The 18,239-nt window shown below is 36.9% G+C and overlaps 1 protein-coding gene across 1 annotated transcript in view; it reads left to right on the forward strand.

The window, feature by feature from the left end:
- Positions 1–258: 258 nt before the first annotated feature.
- CFAP47 (cilia and flagella associated protein 47) overlaps positions 259–18,239 on the forward strand; it is a 421,910-nt gene continuing 403,929 nt past the window's right edge. The window contains 6 exon segments of the mRNA XM_082446774.1: positions 259–3,037; positions 6,758–6,909; positions 10,323–10,438; positions 15,951–16,027; positions 16,031–16,090; position 16,093. Coding sequence (XP_082302900.1) covers positions 2,843–3,037; positions 6,758–6,909; positions 10,323–10,438; positions 15,951–16,027; positions 16,031–16,090; position 16,093 — 601 coding nt within the window. The 5' untranslated portion in view covers positions 259–2,842.

Genomic DNA, 18,239 nt, shown 5'->3' on the forward strand with positions numbered 1-18,239 from the left:
TGTCCTTTGACCTGGGTCAGTTGGTGGCTTTCTGTCATTCACTAAATGCCTTGTGAAAATAATGGATAATTTTTCTGTTAGTTTATGTTACTGCCATCCAGTTCATGCTATTCTACTATATCCAGACATTAGTCTCATCAATCTATTCTTATTGGCATGGCTCTTCAGTATCTGGAAGAACTTTTAATCCTATGTAATCTTAGTGAATTTCATTTTATACTATCCACTTTTAAATTATTTTATAAACACGATGGTTACCACACTTTTAATACTCTTCTGCTTAAAGAAGTTCTTTTTACCCTCTTTCAATAACTCCTGTTTCTAAGTCAGTACTCTAACCACTGTAATAGATTTTCCTGGACTTCACTCAAGACTCTTTTCCAAAAATAATTTGAACTTTTGAAGATTTTAAATCGTGAAAGTAATATCCACTGTTTTCCCTTTTTCCCTTTGTCGTCAACTTTTTTCAGTCCCTTAAACATGTCTAGAAGTAAACATCCAAAAATTGTACTAGGGATCATTTCGCTTGCTTCCTCACTGTTACCCCTTCCTTAGTTTTCAGAAACTCTACCCACCATTAGAGTTTCCTCCAGTTAAGTATGAAGTAGGACTTCTGATGTCTATTTCACATGGCAAAATTTATAGTTAATTGATAGGAGTTACGTTTTTTCTCTTAAATTAATTCAGAGTAGAAGAATGGCAAGTCTGCAGTGGACGTTTAGCGTGTCTCTGCTTAACATTCAAGTCCCCATTATAGTATAGTTCACCATTTATTATAATGAGGAATAAAATTTAACCTTGTTTATAATATATAAAGTATTCCAGTCAGAATGCCTACTTTGATTTTTATACAGGAGCCCTGCCAACCACGCTGCCTTGGAAATCTGAACAAAGACGAGCACAGACATTTCATCCATGATACATAACGAGCATTATTCTCCATGAAGCTATATTAGAAAATGATATATATAAGGTACTATTTATCTTTTGAATTACTGTTATGTAAAAATCTCTTGTTGTTATGTTATTTGTCCAGCCTTAAAGTAACTACATAATCATGCATAGTTGAAAATTTTGGCTAAAAACAGCTTACAGTTCACCAAAATATGCCTTTATATGGCCATTGTTTGAGTGGAAATTGGAACAAGACATTTTGGAGTTAAACAAGTAATGCAAGTGTTACAGTACTTCATCTTAAGTTTACATTTAAGGTAGATAAAGTAGGTAAAAAATCAAGGAGGCTTAATTATAGTTACTAAGGGCAATGGATTGAGCTCTAGGCTTGGGGAACTTGGAGAGAGCTATGTGACAACAGTTGATGAGAATATGAACAGGACAGGGAAACAAAATTGTTCTCCATTTGATTTGCATCACTGTATCTTTAGGGATCTACACAGAAGTCTAGACTTGAACCCCAAAATTGCCTACTGCCCAGAATGGGCAGTCAAGTTCTTTGGGCCACTGTTGTCCTCTCAGTGCTGTAAAATTGTCCTGCATAGGGGCTCAAAGATATGCACTGGGTTTGTACTGTGATATCATAGTAGTGATTAGCATAAAAATCCAGGTGTGACTCACATCTCCCACTTCTTAAGTCAAAATATATAGAATTTTGAAAAATGATGCAGATGCTTTTAATCAATCATTTCATAAGAATTTGCAAATAATAATGTCTACCACCACTACTTCCACTGTTTTCAACTATTGATGACAACAATTCCAAGAAATTTTAAAGCTTCTCTTTATAGTTACTTTATAGTGAAGTAATAACTTATCGATCATCTTGGTACTGTGAGAATCTTGTAAAACAGTTGTGGGAAAGTTTTCTACAAGGATATTTAGGTCTTGAAGGATGAGTAACTGTTTGGCCAACAGATGGAAAAGCTAGTGCCCTCAGTGAAAATCATGTGCCATGGCAAGGAGGAAATGAAAGCACCGAATTATATACAAATTTTAATGTGAGTGGGGAATTCTATATAGTTTTTAAAACAAGGGGGGGGAAAGCCATTTCTGCAGTGCTTGGCTCCAGATAGTAAAGGTCAGTGGAAGAAACTTGTAAAGCTATGATAAGAGGCAAATTTAAGGCAGGGAAATACCACTCATCTAATATGCTTAGAAACCAAGGACCATCACAGCAGATGAAGGATGATGACAGACAGTAGGAATTGGGCAGTGTGAATTTGGACCTGTTGGAAAGGTGCTCATCTAGCTATGAAGATGTCTGATCTCAGTCTTCTGAGCAGTACCTTGTTTCACAAATGTAGGAACTTACACCTAGAGTAGTTAAAGTTCCTATAGCCTCTCTACTCAGTGTGTGGTCCCTGGACCTGCAGCACTGGAATCACCTGGGACTGTGTTTCAGATTCTTAGGCCCTGCCCCAGATCTACTGAAAACAGACTCTGCATTTTGACAAAAGACCCAGAGGATTGCTATTAGATTTTTAGAAACGCTAGCCTAAAGGTAACTGAGCTGGACACCTAGGGGGCTCTGACTCTGCTTCCATTGAATTCCTCCGTTACTGTTATATGTTGCTGCTTTGATAGGCCCCATGGGCACATTACTTCCACTGCTCTTTAAGCTTAATCTTAAGAGAGGTCTAGGAAAGTGCCCAACCCGCCAGTGACATCTTAAAATCCTGCCAGCCAATGGCAAAGTGAGATCCCTCTGGGATTTCGGCGACCAAAGCAAGTTCTCCGGTTACTCTGACGACACCTGCAATCCTGGGGTTCTTTCGCCTGACGCCTGCAGCTTCGGTTGAGGTTGCCAACTCACGCAGCTTGGGCGGCGTCCATGCTAGTCCTCGGTCAAATCTGCAGAGGTTTGCGGGATACCTAGAGCACGGCTATGGAGTCCGAGAGGAGCTCACTCATGGCCCGGGACTTGGAGACCCCAAAGAAGGATATGCAGCTGCGTGTGATCCCGTCGGAAGTGAAGTTCCTGGACGCGATGGCAGGGAGGGTCTACCGCCTCCCAATTACCGTGCACAATCTAGGCCGATACAGCCAGAAGATTCGGTTTCAGGAGCCTGTCAAGCCACAGGTAACACACCCAGGGGTGTTCAGAGCAGGACCTCAGGGGGGCCGCCGTCCGAGAATGCCTACCCACCTGGGCACCTGCTTTGTCCTGAGGAGTAGGAGCCCGGCTTCTGCGGGGGGTGCGGGCAGGATTGAGCTTCCTGGGGAGCGGCGATTTAGTGTGCTGGCCTTTTTGTTTTGTTTTGATGTTTTTTCCTTTCTGCTTGGGGCTGGGAGACAGGGTGGAGAAAAGTCGATCTGGAACCTCCCAATTTCTTCATTGGGAGTTTGGAAAGAAGGGAAGAGGATTTCATGTCTGTCTCCTCTTAACAGCCCAGAATCTATGCTTCATGATACTATAGAATTATGACAACAGATTCTCTATTAACTACCCTTTGGATCATAAAGTGCCTGTTACTCCAGATACTGTAGGATAGTGGAAAGGTTTATTATTTCGTATTCTAACAAACATTTGTTGAGAACCTGCTACAAAATAGGCAGTAAGTGTTAGGGATGTAAAATGGAGAGAGTCCTGCCCTCATAAGACTTAGAAACTAATGAGGGAGTTAGTACTAATAATCAGCAAAATTAATGTTCTGAGAGGCTATCCCTATCTTCTGATTTAAAAGTTGACAGAACTTCATCTCTATCTCACTGTTATTTTAGATTATCTGTGTAAATGGATGGATATTAGTTTACTGTGATCATCTGTTATAGGACAGGTGAAACGAATTTTTGATATGTAAGTGATGAATAACTGCATTTTTTTGTGGGATAGTTCTAATGATAATGATATTGAATGCAGCTGGACTTCTAGATACAGAAATGGAAAGGTATCTATGATTTAATTAAAATCACACATATTTGTTTGTATATATATAGATAAATGTATGGTAGTGATTAGGAGGGCAATGAGAAAAAGGACTTTTATGTTCTACTTTTTACACTTAGAAAATTGATGTACTATTTACCTACACTAAAGTGCACAAATCTTGAAAGTAAACCTTGATGAATTTTTATATACATATATCTCCACGTAGCCACCACTTGGATCAAACCATAGAATATTTCCAGCACTCCAGAAGGTTCCCTATAGCACGTGGAGTAATCACCCCATGGAGGTGACCACTATACTAATTTGTAATGAACCAGATTAATTTTGTCAGTTCTTGAGTTTCATATAAATGGAATCATTCTTTATTGATTTTTGTATGTACATGTTTTAACAACAGTAATGTGTTTATTTTGTAATAAAATTGTACATCACAGAGACTATTAACTACTCTTTAAATCAAGAAGTACCTGATTACTCCAGACACTGTAAACTTAGGGGAAAAGTTATTATTTCATTAACTCACTACCTATTTATTGAACAATTGAATGTATATCTGAAAATATTTTCTTTTAAAACTCAAGCTGGCAGCAAATCCCAGATGTGGGCAAACACTATTTTATGTATGTCCAGGAGACACTTGTATGGATGGTTTTTATGCAGTCAGAAGAAAAATAATATAATTAGTTTTACTGTGGTTTTTATTTAGACCACAGGTCTTGACATTGGCAAGAGAATGGCCAGACAGGTTTACTAGTTAGAGGCCAAGGCCATGAGTTCAGTATCTGTTGCAAGATCATGATATGCACTTCTGGTCCTTCACAGGCATAAAGGGAATTAGGGAAGGGATAGATTAGCAAGAAGTATATTAACTGTCTTGGAGGAAGAAAGAAAAAATAAAAACAGGGCGCTACGTAAAGGGCATTGTCATCATCACTATTGTAATTATTTAGGAAATGATTCTCTTAACACACAGCAGTGCTTGTTTTCCACGATCCTGCCTTGCCTATGTATTGAGTACCCACTATGTGCCATATGCAGTGCTAATGCCACCTACTGTGGGTTGCTGTTAGAAAATTAAGACACAGTCCTTATCTTCAGTGTTTTGCTGACTCGTGTGGCCTTTGGTTCTGTCAGGCCAGTCTTACTTGTAATTGTCCTCTTACCCCCATGGCTCAGACTTCCTTTTCTTTTGACCCATGTTTTCATTCCTCCCTCCTGCAAGAATCACCGCCTTCCAAATCCCACCCATCTTTGAGGGTCAAAGTGAGTTCTCATTTTCTGAAACAAGTCTTCTCTTATATTATCTCCAAATTGTTTCTCCCCTACTGGGTACTAATTGCATTTACAGACATTCATTATAGTTTGGACTTGTATCCAGATGGCTCCTGGTAAGTGTTACTTTCACCTCAATGGTCAGTTCATAAGCTCCTAAGAGAAGGGGTGGTGCCTTACACACCTTTGCAGACCACTCAGAGTGCTGAGAAACCTGTAGCTTGGGCACATGCTGCTGAAGTACTAGTTGCCCTTCTTTTTTAAAGGAAGATGGTCAAACCTGTTATGTGGACTTCCAGCACCCAAAGACCTATGTGGGGAATAATCTATCCCTTTTTTTCTTACTGTTTGGTGATGGATGGGGGTTGAGAGTTGGGCTGTGGTAGTTATGAGGTGTCAGAATCATTGTTTGCTGGAAGTATGATGCTTTCAGACCAGTGGTATCAACACATCACTCCAGTTCTCTACATCTCTCATTGCTGGAAAGCCCTGCTTAGACTCAGTCTGACATTAAAAGCCCTGAATAATTAATTTCAACTTGACCTCCATTGTTACTTATTGAAGCTCTTTGCCCAGCGAGGCTAGCTTATTAACTGCCTGCTAAGAGATTATTTTGCTTATTCTTTTCTCTGCGTGTGCCTGAGATATTCCCGCCTCCATAGGGAGCACCTTTCTTGCTTCTTCTCCACCTTTTACATCCATCCTCTAAGCCTGGGTTGAGTGTACTCCTTCTGAGCCCACAGTAATCATGTTCTCTCATGGATTTTCATGATACTTATGTCTGCCTCACTCACATGACACTTGATTAGTCCCTGGCTTACATTATTTAATTTTCAAGGGGTATATAGTCTGCTTCTTTAAAGAGATTATATATTCAGGAGATTCTTTCTAGTTGTGGGGAAAGAGCTTAAGTTTTAGAGTCAGATAGATGTGTGTTTTGAGTCCTCACTGACACAGTGACCTTAGGTATTAATTGCACCTACAGGTCCCAGTTTCTCATCTCTACACTGGGAGCCTTAATATCAGCCTTACAGGGCTGTAGAAGTGTATTAAGTGAGCTAATAGACGTCGGATGCTTGACCTACCAGACGTACGCAACACATAGCAGTTCTTCTCTCTCCCCCTTCAGATTTTTCCTGGAGTCTAGCAAATGTTTTTCAAGAACAAAAGTTCTTTTTCCTCATTGGTCTATTCCTTTTTATATTTCCTCCAAGTTATGAAGTCCAAGTCCTTATGCAGAAAGTATATAAAATGCTGTATGTATTTATGATTGTATGTATGTGTGCATGTTTATATTGTGTGTGTATTTAGACTGAGTAACATTTTCATTAGATTGCTCTTACCTTTGTTTCTGTATTCTAGTACCTCATACTTCTAAAGGAGCCCATGAGCATTTACATATTTCTTGACTGACTGCATTTTCAGTTTCAGTTTGTGTACCATTAAAAGCATATCTGAAGCATCTAGAATCTGATAGGTATAAATATGGTCATTAAGTCTTTGCCTTTAGGGCCGGAATATTGCCTACGTCTTGATATATCTCTTGAAATAATGTATACTCCTAACTACAGTTGCTCATACTATTTTCTTATTAGGACTTAAGATGTATAATTTGATTTTTTTTTCCTCCCACTGAAGTTCAAACTGATTTTGATCAATCTGGATAAAGCACTTGCTTCTGGCCTTCAGACGACAGCTATGGTGAAATATCATCCTGATAAGAATGAAGACACTTTTGACCAACTTCTTATTTCAGTAGGGAATAAAACAGTAGAGATCCCTCTAATTGGGTATGTATTCTTCATATTTCATGCTAATATTTTGAGCACTCTTCAAATATTAAGGGTCATAGTAATATTTTGTATTTTCTATGACTAATAGGGCTTTTTGTATCTACAGTTTCCTTACAACTGACCTTAAAGAACAAATTTTTAGCAAATTGTAGTGTTCAAAACAAATGGAAGACTAGTTTTCCGTTATTTTTTAATTAAAATCATTAAAAAATGTCCAACAATTGCATGTTTTCTTTTTTTCCCCTTGAACTCGCACCCTCTTTTATTTCCACCATATTTTCTGTAACTTTTGATAGCAAGATTTATTAAAGAATGCTATTTTTGCTGTCTCTACAATCTTACTTTCCATTCTCACTCCAGCAAACTCCAGAGGGGCTGTTTTCCCCAGCTTTCCAGTGAAGTAGCTCTTGCATATTGCCAGTCTGTTGGTACCTCCTTTGTCTTTATCTTACTCCATTTCTCAGAAGCATTAGACACAATTAACCATTACTGCCTTTGTGGGCCACTTTATTCTCTTGATTTCCCTGCTACTACACCTCTTCAATGATTGTTCCTTCTCATCCTATGTTATTTTTTTTTTAATTGAAATACAATTGACATATAACATTGTGTAAGTTGAAGGTGTACATGTTGGTGTGATACATTTATATATTGCAATATATTACTACCATAGGGTTGGCTAACACCAGTATCACATTACATAGTCATCATTTCTTTCCTGTGGTGGGAACAATTAAGATCTAGTCTGTTAGCAGCTTTGAAGTTTATAATACATTTTTGTTGCCTATGATCACTATGCTGTATGTTAGCTCTCTGGGACTTATTTATCTACTAGTTCCCAGTTTGTACCCTTAAACAGTATCTCTCCAATTCTCCTACCCTCCAGCCTCTGGTAACCACCCTTCTACTTTCTGTTTTTATGATGGATGTATTCCTAAATGAATTATTGTGAACCCATATTCACATTTTAATTTAATTTTAAATTATTGTCATATTTACTTCACAGAATTTTAAATAATGCAGATGTTTGACTTCAAAAAAATCAAAATGGTGTCTTTTTGAGATTGGCTGAAAAATATGGACTGACATAATGAATATAATACAGAACTAAGTAACTGGTTTGCAGATTAACTTTAATACAAATAATTTATTTGACCAGGACATTGTGCTTTTAATTTTATATTGAAATAAGTATAGTTCTGTTCATTATAAAATTACTTGTTAGAGCTACTGTTAAAATTTTTGTGTTTTTTTTTCACATACATACATGCATGATCCTTCTTTTCCCAGCAAAATATGATTCCATAGGTGTTATTCTTTTGTCTCTGTCCAGCACCAGCAGAATTAATATTAGAATATTAATATTTAATATTAATATTGGTATTAGATATAAGTCTTTTTATAATTTCCCTTGCATTTTTTCATTTTCATAAACTAAATTTAGATTGCAATTATTTGGGTTCTCAGTGTTGTTGAGAAGTTCTGCTTTCGCACAACATCCCATTCTGCATAGGAGTCAAACAGCTGACACATGTTAGGAAAGGAATAAGCTACTCCTTTGCATCATTGGAAGGTATTTATTTAGCTATCAGAGCATCCCCGAGTTTGGAGACCGCTGGTACTTGGCATTAGTGTGTTGGTCATTCCCCTCTCCAGAATTTCCTTCAACTCTGATCCTTAGTCAGTGTTCAACTGGTAACTCATCTTGCAGAGAGCATTTGGAGTCAAGAGGCACTTCTTCTGATAGGTGGCTAGATACTTTATTGTCCTCAGAGGTCAACTGTCTTGACGTGTTGTGGTGCATATGGGGCCAGAAAAAGTTTTTTATACAAGGAGAAGAGAAACCAGTAGGAAAGCCAGAGAAACTGTTATATATTGCCATTTTACCACACCCTTACTGCTAAGGTTAAACCATATATATGTATGTGCATGTATGTACATGTATATGTGTGTGTATGTGTGAAGATTCTTAAGAAATTCTTCTTAAGATACTTTTTCACATCTAGCTAGAGAAAAAGTTTGAAAAAACGTTCAGCTTCACATCTTATATTGTTTGTGTAACTGGTTCCTCTTTTAGATCCTGTAAACTATTAATGCAATTATGTATACACATATAAATATATTGTAAAGAGATGTACAAGGTCATTGATCTTTTCCTGTCAAAAAATTACAATCTCTATGAGAAGAACATGGGTATTTCTTAGACTATGCAGCATAAGTAGGACATTCCTGGCTGATCTCTCGAGTGTTTGTACCTATCCAGTAATACACAAACACATATAAACACAGATCCCAGAAAGAAGGCCCAGACCACCAATGTATAGGCAGTATTTGTGAATGTTTTGTTCAGGTATTTTTATTTATGAATTTTGGTGTGTTTGTATGTATATGTGATTGTATGTATGTATGCATTTATGCTTTGGAGGTTGTATCCTAAGTGGAGTAAATTACTTAATTCATGTGTCTGGCACTTAACCTTAGGACTCAATAAAGATTAGTTATTACTATATTTATTACTGATGCTGTTGTTATCGTTGTTATGTTTCTAAGGTAATGTACTTGAAGTCTAACAAAATGGATTCAAGTTTAAGTTCCCCAACGTTATATCCAGATAATTCCTTAGATAAATCATTTAAGCTTTTTAAGTCTTTGGCTTTTCATCTGTAACCTAGGAATCGTAATATTTACCTACCTTTCAGGAAATTTGTTAATATCAAACAGGATAATATACTTAATGGTGCTTTGTAAACTATAAATTATTATCCAGATATAATATATATGTATATATGTATCATTATGAGATGTGTATTTAGGATTAGAATGGATTTTTAAAATGCTTATGAAAACATATGCTACAGATACGCTACAGTGAGTCCTTTAAATTAGAGACACACATGGAAAATCAATTGTATCCTTTTGTTCTTAGACCTTGTTTTAGTCCCCAAGTGATATTTTATAGTATCACAACTTCTTTTATTTCATCAGATTTGGCATCATCCAAACTAGTTTGCTTTGTTCAGATAACTTGCACCCTTTTGGGGTCGGGGGGACAAAAGAATGTATTATAGGCTTAGGTGGAGATTCCAAAACAGAGTTCCAAATATATTTTGAGCTACAAAAATATTGAGATATGTGGGTAACCTCTCAAGGTGAGTACTTAGGAAGGTATACCATGTACTTTTGCATAAAGTCTGATTTCTTTATTTAAAATGTGTCTCATTATCTTTTTTTCGTGTCTTTATTTTACAATTTGTTTTACTGACAGATGTGCCACCAGCAGACCTATAAGGAAACTGAAATATCTTTTAAGGAGTTAAGATAAAAATATCTATATATGTCCCCCTGTGGATTTAACCATGAGGTTATAGTTGTTAAAGTTCATCATATGGTCCTCTTTTCTCCTCTTCTAGGTTGATTCTATCCTGTCAACTGGAAATTGAGTCAGAAGTTAATTTTGGGACATTGGTTGCCAATAGTAAAGTATATTGTAAAGAGATTAATATCATTAACCATGGCAGAGTACCAGGTAAATACTTTCTGTCATATAAATTAACTTACACTTTTGGAAGAAAATTGGTACTGTTTGCACTATATACCTTCTGCAATTAATGGATTCTCTGATTCACCCTACCCCTCCAAAAAAATTATGTTATTTGAAAAAGCTCAAAACTGAAGGTCCTTAAGTAGGATGACTGTAAAAGACTGATAGGCGATATCAGGAAAGATGAAGCTACATCCTTATGATTGTTATTAATACAACCTGACTCTCAGATGACTGATGATCTCCCTGAGGATAGAAGGCAAGGTGGTGTCGTGGAAGTGACATAGTCCTTAGAGCTTTCCAGAGATAGAATGAGGACACAGTGCCTTACTAGCTGTGTGATCTGGGGCAAGTATCTTTAAGGACATTGAACTTCAGATTCCTCATTTATAAACTGGCTAATAAAATATACTGTGGTTAATTATGTATATACTTAAGGTTGTAATATGGTACTTGACTTACCACAAGCACTCAGTAAATATTTGTTTTTTCTCGATCATATTCAACTTTGAATTCACATGATGATCCCTAGAAGGCTGTTACTGATATTTTGTTGAAAGAAAAAGTGCTTCTCTCTTCTCCATACTGGATTATTTCTAGACATTCTTACTGTGACCTAAGAGTTTCCATAAAGGCATAGGTGTGCCTGTGTCTTTGTGTGTGTGTGCACACGCATGTGTGTACGCACACTCTTCATTGATGATATACTGTAGGCATAAAATCACTTATCCTTTCATTCACTTGATTGGATGGTCAGCATCTGGGATGATAAGACTAACATTTTCCCCAAGCTGAGATGAGGACTAGCTCCAGACAGGGAGGGCATTTCTCTCTGAGACTGCTTGTTGGATACATAAAACAGGTCTTAAATCCAAACCCGTTTTACAGTAAGTGAGGACGTTCTTCGGGGTTGCTTGAATGAGCAGTGGGAATTATTAAGACAAAGGCAGTCTGTCACTTCACTGATTTGTTCTGGGATATGAACAAATGAAACTGATAGTTGTTCCTCACTGAATGTTACTCATTTCACTTTCCATGCTTTGGTTTTTAAATGGCTGAATTTCTGATGCCTGTCAGACTGTGGAATATTAGGCTCATTTGTGGTCTGACTCCAGTGTTAAGGATGAACTCTCTTATGGTGATTGACTGTGGGCTGTATGGTCCTTCAGATTGTCTGGTTATAGAGCAGTGATATGTAATTGAGAGAATTTTATTTGTATTCTTTTACTTTCCAAAATCTCTCTTAACTGTTGTCCATTCCAAAACCTTTAAAGTTTTGATCATATCCTCTCTTTATTCTAAAATCTCACCAAATTGTACAGTTTTATTACTTATAAAAACTCTCTATAAGTAAAAAATATATAATTTTAATTTTAATTGAATATTTAATATTATTTTACTTAATAAAAGTATATGTGTGGACCTGAGTCCCTACATTTTAGGAAAAGTAATCCACATTGATTTTAAGTATTGTATTAATATTTTGTGTGTGCATAGTATTTGTAGTTAATACTATATTGGTAAATTATAATTGAGTATTATGAAATGTTAATTACTCTTAACTTACTAACCGAAACATATTGTTATCAGTGAAACACATTTTCTTAGTGCTGACTTTGTCCCTCATTTTTGGAGTTGAATGATATTATTTTTTCCACCCTTACCAAAATTGATAGTATGTTTTATATTCACAGTAGCAAGTGCCCGTAAAGTGTCATAAAGTCCTCATTACCCACAAGCACAATATATAAATATTCATGAGAATTATAATGTACTTTCATGAAGAAAAACACTTAGGCAGAAAATAGATTCAGCAACCAAAGATGATTTTAGTAAAATTTTCAAAAAGGATTTTATGTGACAAATATTTTATAGTTTTAGAGTCAAAGATCAAGTGTTTACAAACATATATGTGTACTTAAGAGGACATTAAAAAGCCACATTCAGCAGATTCATGATTTGTATAGCTTTGTTTTCTCTCTCTGGTAGTGTCACTGAGGTTATTATCTTCAGTTTTATAGAAGCCAGAGTTTATGTAACAACTTCATGATGTTTTATTTGAATAGTCTATTACGGAGTAACCATCCCTAGATTTAGCTGAAAGTTGTTGAATATATTTTGTTGTCTTGCCCTTTATAAGAATGTTTCCTAAATTTACAAAGTAGTGCTTGTCTTTTCATCTTGAAAAGACATGGTTTAATCTTTAAGATGTTTCTAATATTAGTGTTTTGTGAGCTGGGGAACTCCATGTTCTCTTTTATGTCTTTATTGTTTCTCAGTTTTTATCATTGAAGATTGAAAAAACCTTATTTTAGCGTGCCTTGAATTGCACACATTTCCCTCTTCCCCTCTTGAATCTTTGGGTACTTTTTCTACTACTGTGTTATGATGTAGAGTAGTCTTTAAAGTCCCTAGTGTGATCTTTACACACCATTTCTGGGTTTGAACAGCTACCTTAGGACTCCTTTAGGTTTTTTGGGGTTATTTTGCCCCAAATATATGACCTTTCTCTTGCTCTTAATGTCTGCTGTCCCTCTTCCCCTGATCATCGGCATCATCTCTCTACATCACTGTCTAGAAAAGCCTGGCATCATCTGTAAAGCAGAAAATTTGCTAAAGTGGACCAGACCCAGGAGTGGTCCTCAGAATCCTCTCTAACTACCAGAGAAGCACCCACTACTTATTGTCAATGCATTTTTTTTGTTTTGTTTTCATGGAAACTGATGTCATGAAATCTCAACATACTTTTCATGCATGACACAATGTTGGGCATATACCAGGCATTCAGTAAGCCTTCATTTAATTGATTTGACCTGGAGTGAGGTGTTGCAGGTCCCAAATCTTGGTTACAATATTAACTGGCTGGGAGGCCCCAGGCAAGGAATTTACACTTCCCAAACATTCATTGCCTCCCTTATACATTAAAGATAAACATAGCGCCTTCCTCCTCTAATTGTGGTGATGATTAATAAAATGCTTAGCATACTCTCTGACATATATTAAGTGTTCAGTAAATATTCATTATTGATGTTAGAATTCTTCTTCTTCTCCCTCCTCCTTAATTCTCTTTTGTGGACTGCTGTCCCTTTTTTCAGTACATTAGAAGTGAGTGTTCCTTAGGATTTGTCATAGACCCTCATGTTTCCTCAGTCACCCTGCTCTCCCTAGGCAATCACTTCCATTCCTGTTACTTCACTGAAGTCTGTACAAGACTTTGCATTTCCTTCAGGTTTTTCAAAGTTAACACGTCTAAAACTAAACTCCTCAACGTCTCCCCCAAACTTCTCCTTTTCTGTTTTTCATTGAATGTCACCACCATGTATATGGCCAAGTCAGAAATTTGACAAATCCTTGACACCTCCCTCCTTTTCACCCTCTACCCCCTTACTCAGTCAACTATTAAATCCTGTCTGTTCACTTCCTTATAGTGTGAGTAATCCTACTTTTCTCTGTCCCATAGTCACTTTTTTACAACAGTCCATAATCTTCTCTTGCCTTATAATTACATCAACCTAAATTATTTGTCTGGAGTCACCTCTTATCTCCTTCTAGTTCATTCTCCACACATCAACCAGTTTCACATCTAAAAAGAAATGAAAATTTGATGACAGAAATTCTTCAATGACACCCTTCTCCTTGCCTGATGTTCTTGCTCCTGTTGTTAGCAATTAAAAAACCAGTCAAATATTTCATTATTACTAATGATATTAAAGTTACATAAGACACAGTAATGTTTGTCAGCTCACTGTTTTAATATATTTAAAAGATTGAACAATGTTCTTTTGTTAGGGGTTGTTCCTGAATAAGCTTTTGAACCATTCACTTAAAACTCTTTTGTCAAATTACAGAAAAGTGGTTCCAGTATAGAAACTATTTCACTGACTCAGACTTAACTGAACTCATATAGTTTTCTTTTCCTGGAGAATTGAGTCAATAATATTTATTCATTATGGATATAGTTTTATAGACTTTTGTTTTATATTATGACAGAAAAAAATAAGCCTTAAATATTATGGCATTAGCAAGTCTCTAAAAATGATTGGATTAACAAATTTTGTCACTGTTTGCCTTTTTCATCTGGTCATCTCTGGACCTAAAGTTTTATTATCTTTTATATTTTCAGTACTTTTATTACGCTAATATTACATTCTCCGAAGTTAAATGAATAATTTTGGAAAATGTCATCAAATGTGATTTAAAACTGGTAAATTAGGAATTTTAGTTGCTTATTTGTTTAGGAATTAGTTGTTTATGTTGGCAGCATGCTCATTTGTGTTAATATTGTATAATGATATCAAAGAAACTCATGACTGGTTACCTCCCATTTATTGGACATTTTGAACACTGCTTGGTGCTAGGCGCTGTGTGGGGTGCCAGGACCACAAAGATGAAAAAGAGATAGTATCTGATCTCACCTGCATGCTCTAAGATAGGCACCAAACATTACCATAAATTATGGACCATTTCTGCTTTCAGAACAAGAAATTTTTGTGGCCTCCTCATATGCTGTTTGAGTCTAGAAACCCATTTCTTTCACCCTTTCCCTATGTGAACTGCATTAATTCATTTATAGAGTAGTGGTAGTGGCTAGAAGTGTGAGCCCTGTGGTCAGAAACATCCAAGTGAAAATCCCAGCTCTATTTGTTAGTTACTAGCTGTAGTAGTAGTCAACTATTGCTATGTAACAAACCATTCCATAATTCTATATCTTAAAAAAGTAATTATTTTTTTTAGTTTCTCATTCTTATGCAGATTAGCTGGAATTTGACTAATCTAAGCTGCGTGACTCTGCTTCAAGCTGAGGCAGCTGGGGCTGATCTGTTACTCACCGCAGGTCTCTGAGTCAGCAGGGTGGCTCTGCTTCACATTTGCCCATGCTGGGGCGCACAGGCCAACGGGACAGCAGTTTCTTAAAAGAAACACTTTCCATGGTAGAAGAGCAAGAGAACATCTGGGGATGGAGCTGACATGTTGTCACTTCTGGCCCCATGCTATTTGCCAAAGTGAATCACGTGATCAGGCCCCGTCAAGGGGTAGGAAAACATACTTAGTCCACGGGAGGGTAACAGTAAGGATGCAGAGAAGGTTGAAGAATTGGAGTTGATGATCTAATCTATCATAATAGTTGTGTATTTTTGGACAAATTACTCAACCTTTCTAAGTGTCTATTTCCTTATTTATAAAATAGAGGTAATGGTTGAGCCTGTATCATAGATTTCATTATGAGGACTAAATAGAATAACATATGCCCAGCTCTTAGCATAAGTGTCTGAACACAGTAAGCAGACAGTAAATTTTAGCTATGAATGAGGGTTGAGTCCTAACACTAGGCTCACATTTATTGGATAACCCTAGAGACAAGACTTACAATCAAAGCTGTGATTCTTGGTCCACAGTAGACTATATACTCTGTAATGTGTCTCTGTCCTCTACTAAGAGTGTGAATGTTAACATTATAAGGATCCAAATGTAAACCATCTGCTCTTGTTCTCCTTAGGTATGTTTAAAACAGAATACCAGGGCCAGTTACCCATTGTCATTTTTCCAACCAGTGGTATTGTGCAACCCAAGTCATGAATGGTTATTAAAGTGGATTTCTGTGCAGACTGGCCCATAATTGTAAATGAAGTGGCAAAGTGAGTATATACTATGGTTCTTAATTCTAGTGTAGTGCTTAATACTTTCCTGTTTCACTTTTCATATATGCCTGTTGTCTTTGAATGTATGTTAGCTTCTTCTTTCAGTCAGCATTCATTTATTGAGTATCTACTATTTGCCAAGCACTAGGGACTGAAAAATGGGAAGAACCAGAGAATGGCATATGGGTACACCTAACAGGAGCTCCTAGTTTGGATTTTGTTGGGGTGAGGGAGTGGATCAAGAAAGAGCTCCACTAAGGAGGTGATAGTTGAACCAAACACCTGTTGTTGAGTAGAAATTAGCGAGGCAAAGAGCAGTGGTGTGATTTGGACTGAGTGTATGTGTGTATGTATGTGTGTGTGTGTGTGCAGGAGAGGTGGGTATTGGTGATGAGAGTGGGTTAAAGGAGTGATTTCAGGCAGTGCAAGTAGAAGACTTGAATTCCTACAGGTTAATAGACAGTGTTACACATCTAGAGATCTGAGGCAAAGAGATGGAGGTGAGGAGTGATGAGAGATGAGACCAGAAAAACAGAATGGTGCAGGGTCCAGTTTAGGACCCCATAGGACAGCATTTTTTAATGCTGTATGTCTCAGTTCATTAGCAGAATGTGCAGTCACTATAATGGGCCACCACCAGTATTAAAACAATGAAATAGAAAACATCAGAATGCATCTCACATGGTAAGGGCAAGTGGCGTTTTGTAAAATTTGTTTCGTGTGTGTGTGTGTGTGTGTGTGTGTGTGTCCTGCATTGTAATGTAAAATGAATTTCTAACTGAAGGTCACAATTAAAAAAATGTTTGAGAAACAGTTGTGAGCCCCGATAGGAGCTTAGGTTCTATTGTAAAGGCTGTGGGATCTCAGGAAGGTTTTAAGATGGGAGTGTCTTGATTAGTTTGCATTTTAGAAAGGTCATGTTGATAGCAGTGTACAAAATCGAGGAGTACAGATGTGGAGTGGATAGCCTGACTAGAAACTCTAATAGTAAAGCAGAAGAGAAATAATGAAGGCCTCAGTTAAGGTACAAGTTGGGAGTATGGAGGGAGAGAAGTGTGCAGATTGGAGATATGTTATGTAGGTAGATTTGACTACATTTAGTGACTGGTTATAGAAAGGGAAGGTAAGCGGAGGTTCAGGTCTGTGGGAGAAGATCTTGAGTTCTGTTTTGGAATGCTGGAATTGATTTGCTTTGCAGAATCCTGTGGAGCCTATTAGATTTACTTATCTTGAGTCCCAGAAAATAATTTGGTCTAGGTATATTGGTTTGAGAGTCGTCAGTTCATAAGTTGTAGATGAAGCATGAAGTGTTGAAAATAACTTTGAGAAGGAGGGTAGAGTATAAAAGACGTAGGAGAGAAACAGCATTATTCATGGAATTTACAAAATATCCAAGTCTTAGAAGAATGAGAAGGCAGAGTCTAAATAAGTTAGAAGGAAAGCCATGAAAGTATGGTGTCAAGAAAGCTAAGGGAGGGGAGATGTGGAAAGAGATGGTATCAACCGTGCCCAATGTGACAGAGATACACAGAGATACAAAGTTAAGGACTATGGTGATGGCTTGGATTGGTCAGTGATCTGTGGTATCTGACAGGGTGAGATTCAAAAGGATTGCATTTATGCCAGAGAGGGATAAATGCGGGATGGAGGGAAGTTGCAACAGTGAATTCAAATTAGTCTGGAAAGTGAAGTTTTATGAGGGAGGATACTCATTTCAGCAAAGAAGTGGAGTTTTGCTGAGATACTTTACTTTGTAGGGAATTGGGTTATTAGGATGGGGATGAAGTTGGCTGTTGGACTTGGGGGAATGGGATGAGTTAGAAAAGAATCTCAGAATTCTAGAACTAGAGGTGACCATGTAAATCATTGGTGATATGGAAATATCAGTAAGTGATTTTTGGGGTCAGTTCATGCCGTTGTTTTCCATCTTTGTTTGTTTCCTGGAGACAATGAATTAGGTTGTGCATATGCTATTCTACTTTGCAGATTCAGACAGACAGAAGGACATGACAGTCTCTGGCACATACGTGAAAGGAACTGCTCTTAGGCCTTTGAATTTTAATTATTATGTGATTTTATAAAATTTCTGTTTATATAAACATTTATATAGAATTCTAATTAAAATATGTGTGTATAATTCATTATCT

The sequence above is a fragment of the Balaenoptera physalus genome (genome assembly GCF_965194825.1).
Source record: "Balaenoptera physalus genome assembly, chromosome: X".
NCBI classification, from domain to species: Eukaryota; Metazoa; Chordata; class Mammalia; order Artiodactyla; family Balaenopteridae; genus Balaenoptera; species Balaenoptera physalus.